Below are 6,949 nucleotides of genomic sequence, written 5' to 3' on the forward strand. Positions count from 1 at the left end.
GCCCGAATTAAGATAAGGCGAGGTTGTCAGAAAGTCAAACAGTTCATGGCAACGCTGTATCTTATCTCTGACAAGGAAGTGTGGTGTCATGAAAAAATAAATCAAAATGCTGGACAACAACACAGCACTGACACAGCTCTCCTGCAAGAACCGTGTCACAGTGCAGCGTGCCCTCAAACCTTGATCGGTACAAATACATCAGTACAGACTTATCGCCACATCGCTTTATCGCAAAGAAACGGCGACAGCAGAGGGGGCGACCGATAGCCGAGTGGGTAGGAAGTAGTCCACAATGGAGCAAATGACTAAGCAGTGGTTTGATTCCCCTGATGTCTCTTCACTATAACCAATCCGTAAAAGCAGAAAAAGAAAAGAAAGAAAGAAAGGAAACATAAGGCTTTTAACAGGCAGCTTTATTTGTAAATGGAAAAAGAACTCATTCTATTGGGACATCAGAACACATTTTCACAATGAAATCATTTCACAGAGCAAATTCTGTCTTCATTTTCTGCATTTTCAGACACTTTGCACCAGATTTAATTTTAAAAAAAAGACTTAAATGGAAGGATTTGTAAGAAAACTGAAGGTGCTATCGTTCCGTCCCCAGCATGTCAAAATAGAGAGTCCTGTGAACTGGGAAATGTGTCAGAACGGCCGGCGTGGACGTTGATCTGAAGTACAGCTTGGAATGGAGAGGTTTAGGAAGGCAGCAGGGCAGCCAGCACACCGTCTGCAGGGGGGCTTCTGGGACAGCAGACAGTACAATTAGGCATTAAAGAAAATGCTCTTTATGGATAAAATAGGTGGAGAAATATCTGTGCTGTTAGCAGAATGGATCCGTCTCCTGTTACCTCATAATAAAGCAGGCGTTGGCTGGCTGAATGTACCTGCTGTCTGCTCACCGTCTCAACGTCCTTCAGTGTTTCAGCCTTCCTCCATTTGGCTCTGCGGTTCTGGAACCAGATCTAAACACGATAAAAGTAGATATAATCACAATTTAAAATGCTTTATTATATTTAATTTAAAAGCAAAGTATGTACAGAACTTTTACGAGACATTAAATGTTTCTGCGTCAGAAATTCTCCCACTTTGAGTCTGCACTGAAATAATAACAATGTAATTCTACTCGTGTTTTCTTTCTTTTGACCCAGTGTTAGTCTTACTGAGTCTTCTTACTGTCTTGTAATGAATCCAAATTAAAATCTTGTCTAATCTTGTTAATTAAGCAAAATGAAGAACATGAGATGGTCAAAACTGCAACGAATGCACCTTTTTTTTTTTTCAAATAATCAGTAACAAAAAAATCAGATTTTGTTTGTGAAAGAGCTACAACAGATTCTGAAAGTTCAGAAACATATTTTAGTTTAAGTCAACACTTAGCAAAAGCTAACTCCTTTCTTAGGCGATTTGTGTAACCTTAACCTACTCAGTTGGTGCTATAATGCCCTAATTTGATGAATTTTGATTTGATGATTTTCAGTGTGCACATAAATAAATGATCCATTTTTTATTTTAGATTTTTACAGGACAAGACTCTCTATTCTTGCCTAATCTTATCAATAATGATTCAGGAGGTGATGCCTTACGTAAGCATCCGTCCAAAGATCATTACTTTTGCTCCACTGATGACTATTTATTATGATTCATGTATTATTTGAGGTTATTCATTTCACCTCCCTCTGGATACAAATAAAAAGAAATGTGGGCAATAAATCAACACGGTGTGTGTGTGTGTTTAGTGTTTGCTGATTTGGCCAAACTCAAATTCAATAAAAATTACAATGAAGGCTTTATGAGGCGGACCGAGCTGTTAAAGTTGTGCAAATAAGAATACTGCTCTTATCTTAACTTTATTGAATATTCCCACATTTTAAGATATTGTTATTGCAGTATTTAGAGTTACACAACATAAAAGAGAACAGGATATTCCCACAGTGGTTTCTGATGAACCAAAACCCAAATAAAATGAAACAAAAGCAGCAGGATGTTTGGTTTTACCTGTATTCTGCCCTCGGTGAGCTGCAGGCGGGAGGCTAGCTGGTCTCTGGCGTTGATGTCGGGGTAGTGAGTCTGCTGGAAAACCTTCTCCATCTCCTGCACCTGGAACGGAGTGAACGTGATCCTGGTTTGCCTCTTCTTCCTTTGACCTGTAACCAAACAATCGTCACATTTTAATAATTTAAACGTAAGATGCTGAAGATTCTTCTGTGTGTATTTCTGACACTCACTCTTGCAGTCTGTGGTGATTTTTGGAGACTCTTCAAGGAGTCTAATCTGTGGAGTTTCTAATGGCAAAGAAAATAACTCAAGATTAACAAGAATCTATATTCTCCAATCGTATTTCAAGTTGGATTTTTTTTTTTTAAAGTGTAGAAATCCTACCTGTACATGAGTGCTGGTCTGATATTTGTCTGTTTTCTCTGATCACAGACCAGTTCCGATGAACTCGACTCTCTCTTTTGACACACGTGGGCCTTCTCAGGATTTCTTCGATCGAGTGGGCTATTTTCTTGCGTGGCTGAGATTCCAGTTCTCGATCCAAGCAGGAGTCTTTTTCTGTGTCTTCTCTAGTCCACATGTCCAGTAGTTCATCCCCTGCCATCAGCACATCTGTCATTATGTGTCCCTTTATGCAGATGCGTCACCAGTCTAGAGGAGGATCCCTGGAGTTTTGTGAAGATTCCGCCTTTGAAAACCTCTCAGGGTGAGTAAAACTCTCAGATTTCTTCTCTCGGGGATCTTTGTTGCACTCTGCAAGGTGAGAACATGCGGTTGTCCTTCCTCTCCTGTCGGCCTGTGTTTGACCTGCATCACATGGCCGTCATGAGGAGGAGGAGCGACCGGCAGTACGCAACTCATTCTTCTAGGAAACCTGTTAATTAGCATCCATCACTATCAACGTTTCTTCTTTCTGTCTCTGTCATTACTGAAGGTGTGCTCACTGTAAATACATAAATTAATTCTATTATTCGTGGCTATCACTCTCACAAAGTTTAATGGTTCTCTGTTCTTCTCTGCTCTGAGGTTTTATTCTCTTCAGTATAACAAAAAAAAGCAAATATTTGGTTTTAGGACCAGACTCAGACAGATTGTCTGTGCTTCTGCAGCTCGTTTAACACTTAATGTTACAGACTGTAGAACATATTGGAATTGTTGCTTCTCGTTCTTATCGCTTGATTTATTACACAGCTAATTGTTATCACCTTGGCCTTAGTTTGCCCTCTCACACACCAGCTCACCTCTCAGAAGGTCTGGAACAGCAGGTGATAGGAGAGAGAAAGGGTTTGTCTCCATCTAGTGGTGCTGGTCAGGAAGTGAAATCAATTTATATGGATATAAGAATACAGAGGTCTGAGTTATATTAAAGAGAAATGCAGAAAGCACGTGTATTTAAAACCATCGTCTACTGTAATTAATGTATGCTATAGGCATTCTATTAAACTGATCTGTTTATTTAGTATTGCACAAGTACTCAGATGGAAAAGTACTCAGATGGGCCGCTAATGTTACACTATTTTAAAAAAAAAATCCATTATAGTTAAAAAATCTTAAGTCAAAGTATGTAGGTATTATCAGCAAAATACTCTGTCAGTGTTTTATTCTGATGTTTTTACATTCTATTACAGCTATAATTATACTATATGCTATAAGATTAACATGTTTGTACCGTTACTGTGCTGTAAGACTCATTAATCACCTTTTAATGAGCTCAGAAAAACAGGATTGTCCCGCAAATTCAAGATGGATTTAAGGTTATTGGGTGAAGAAATAAGACGACATTCTCACCCCATAAAGGAATATTTAATGTTTCAGTTTATTACAATCATCCAAAATCACAACATCTGGAGATATTTACAGGAAAGGAAGGAAATAAAAAGTTGTAAACAGTAACTAGTAAATAAAGCTGCAGAAAAATTAGTGAAAAATTGCCTCAGAGATGTGGTGACTTAAAGCTGGCTAAAATGGAAATACTGAAGTCCTTGTCTGGTTTCAAACAGTTAGTCTTTCTGTGGCAGTTAAAAACGGTTTGTAGCCGTCGTGATTTTTTTTAAAACTGTTCCTCGTGTAAAAGTATCAGAACTTTACTCAGAGGCAATGATGCAGTTTTAATGTAAACAATTTAAATTTAAAATTCTACATTCTCATACAGAACACATCAACATCTCTAAATGTAACGGCATAATAACTTTTTTCTAAATTACACAGATGTTTGCTGTAATATAAGCCTTGCAGGGGGAAAAGTTTTCTATCTCACCGGCAACTTGTGAGTTAAAAAATGTGACCCACATTACATCCCTGATGGTCTGGAGGTAATCTCACGCTCAGTGTGGAGTCATAAGTAGTGCTCATAAAAAGAAGCAAACACAAAGAAAAAAGTAACATTTAAAACACAAGTGAAGCCTAAAATCATTCACTTACAGTCAGCTTACACTGAGCCCCAGATATGGTGATAAAAAAATAAGAGTTATAAAGAACAGTTTGGGATTTCTGTTAAGTATGAGAGCAGAAACAGAAGCTTATGCAACCTGAAGCTGCACTGTGAGTAAAATTAGCAGGTCACAGGACGCAGCAGGGCATGAGATAAGATAAAATATTCAGCCTTTTTACTTCTTTCTAAATGATGAAACCGTGTCCCTGGTTGCCTCTCCTCTGGATTCCCAGCACGCCACAGGAAGGATACTGACGTCATCTGATTGCTATTTCAAAGAAATTAAATTAGTTTTCTAAATGTTTAGCGTCCAGTTAAACCTGATCAGTTTCAGAGAGTTTAGTCCAGGACAGAGGATGGCCCTTAACGGAGCGTAACCACCCACGCTAATGGGATGTAGACTAGCAGACTGATGTCCCGACAACTAATCAATGAAAAATGAAGCTCAACTCATCCATTCTGACTCACAAGTCCAAGAAATTCCTCATACTTTACGTCATTTATCACAAGATTTCCAAAACAAAGCTCTACAGTGGAGCAGGAAATAACAGAATGGGACGTACTTTTAGACGGTCCAAGGACTGATATCTTCTAAGTTCCTGAGTAGTTCTCTGTTAGTTTGAACCTTCAGACAGTCTGAGGACTGAAGTTTTAAAAGTCTCTCAGTACTTCTGTGTTAGTTTGAACTTTGTGGTGAACAGAAGCCTTAAAACTTGTGACCATGAGTCTTGATTTCACATTTAGACCATCCATCTGAGTTCCTCTCAGACCTTCACCTGTGGGTTCTTTAGAAATCCTGAACAAACTTTGATTCTCTTCACTGAACAGTAAAGTTTGTGGAGATCAGAAGGTAACATTAGTTTGATCGATGCCTTCAACTACTAGTAGACTTTATCTGGAAAGCAGTTTTCTGAAATGAGCTCTTAGTAAATCTGTCCACAGTCAAACCAAGAACACAGAAAGAGGAAATGTTTGAAGAAAACAACTTGATGTTTTCATTTCAGACTAGAAAATGCTAAAACTATAATTAAAACTCAAAAACATATTTAAGAAAAAAAGATTTAACATGGTAATAAAGTGTGTTTTGTTCAGGGGATGGAGGGAGTTTATTGAAGTCTTCTTGGGCTCACACAGTAAATGATTTAAAATAGAAACTTGATATTCAGTCTAAGGAAACTGCAGAGCGACAGAAGAACCAACAATATCTCCTGTTTTCTCCTTTAATGAGTCGACTCTTCTGGTGCTTTCAGACCAAAGAACTACAGACTCTTCACAACCTGCTCAAACTCTTGGTACAGGACCTCACCACACGGGTCAACAAGGTTTCCTTCTCATTTCTACTCTGAAGCTCACCTTCTCCTGCTCAAATTGCTGACAAATGTTTGTGCTGCTCTAAAGTCTGGTCTCCAGAACTTCCTAAAAACTCTCAAAGTCTCTTCTGCTGCAGGTTGCTCTGTAGAACTGTTCCAGAAAACCTCACTAAACCACATGGAGGGGCCTCAAGATAGTCGTCCAAATGAAACCGTACAAAAACCAAACTAGGACAACCCAACCGCTAAAGTCTCCTGCAGCCTACCAGAGAAGCTCTTTAAACAGAGAATCAGGACAGGAACTCTTACCTTCTGGACAACCAGCGTTGGTTCACAAACAACCAAAAACCTCTAAAGACTCACTACAGCCAAGATAAAGACACAACTCAGCTGCACCAAATCCACTAATCACTGCACACATTAGCACCATGTGCTAACTGTGGCTCTCTGTCAGTTTTTGTCCATCCATCCATCCATCCATCCATCCATCCATTTTCTTCCACTTATCCGGGGCCGGGTCGTGGAGGCGCGAAGCAGGTCGTTCCAGACATCCCTTTTTTTTTGTCATTCAAAAATTAGTGCTTGATTCAGTCAACCGATAATGTTGTGAGCCGGTCTGGGACAAAAACGGCAGAGCTGATTTTTTGCCCCAGTCCACCCCTGCCACGTTACAACACATTACAAATGAATAAGAAATAAGAAAAATGTACTAAAATACAAAATGCACAATGAAGAGGAAAATATACTATGATTTTTATTTTTTTTAAAAAGTGCATTGCAAAATGTCAAATGCTAAATATAACCTTTAAACAGTGAATGTGGAAATCCAAGTCCTGTAAAATATTTTCTTCTGTTGGTGTGTTTTTGCTCACATTTACAGTCAGGGCCATAGATATTGGGACAATGTTTGGTGATTCCTGCTCGGTTTGTCTGATTTGGATGTAAATATCCTCAAATTAAAGCTGAAAATCTGCACTTAAAGCACATCTTGATTATTTCATTTCAAACCCATTGTGGTGTTGTACAGAGCCCAAATACTGGAAATTGTGTCAGTGTCCAAATTCTTGTAGAGTTGTCTGTACCTTTAACTGCAACTCGTGTGCTGTATTATTATGTAAAAGATTCCCAGTCTTCTCAGTGACTGATTGCACATCACCCTTTGCCTAATTTGATTGTGGAAGTCTCTGAGACGCACACGTTAAAAGGTACA

At 38.8% G+C, this 6,949-nt stretch overlaps 1 protein-coding gene across 1 annotated transcript; it reads right to left on the reverse strand.

Moving 5' to 3' along the window:
* Positions 1 to 395: 395 nt before the first annotated feature.
* LOC110957220 (homeobox protein aristaless-like 4) lies at positions 396 to 2,744 on the reverse strand. The gene is made up of 4 exons (XM_051952380.1): positions 2,383 to 2,744; positions 2,229 to 2,285; positions 1,999 to 2,147; positions 396 to 965 (listed from the first exon to the last, which is right to left on the reverse strand). The coding sequence occupies exons 1-4, from the start codon at positions 2,615 to 2,617 to the stop codon at positions 789 to 791; spliced, it is 618 nt and encodes a 205-aa protein (XP_051808340.1). The 5' UTR covers positions 2,618 to 2,744; the 3' UTR covers positions 396 to 788.
* Positions 2,745 to 6,949: the final 4,205 nt, after the last annotated feature.

This window comes from Acanthochromis polyacanthus, chromosome 8 (genome assembly GCF_021347895.1).
Source record: "Acanthochromis polyacanthus isolate Apoly-LR-REF ecotype Palm Island chromosome 8, KAUST_Apoly_ChrSc, whole genome shotgun sequence".
NCBI classification, from domain to species: Eukaryota; Metazoa; Chordata; class Actinopteri; family Pomacentridae; genus Acanthochromis; species Acanthochromis polyacanthus.

What these genes read in the sequence shown, in the direction of transcription:
- LOC110957220 (XM_051952380.1), bottom strand. Translation starts at nt 2,617, where the DNA reads ATGACAGATGTGCTGATGGCAGGGGATGAACTACTGGACATGTGGACT. An exon ending in AATCACCACAGACTGCAAGA is followed by an intron (nt 2,148 to 2,228) that starts GTGAGTGTCAGA and finishes GTTTGGTTACAG; the next exon opens with GTCAAAGGAAGAAGAGGCAA. An exon ending in TCACCGAGGGCAGAATACAG is followed by an intron (nt 966 to 1,998) that starts GTAAAACCAAAC and finishes TATCGTGTTTAG; the next exon opens with ATCTGGTTCCAGAACCGCAG.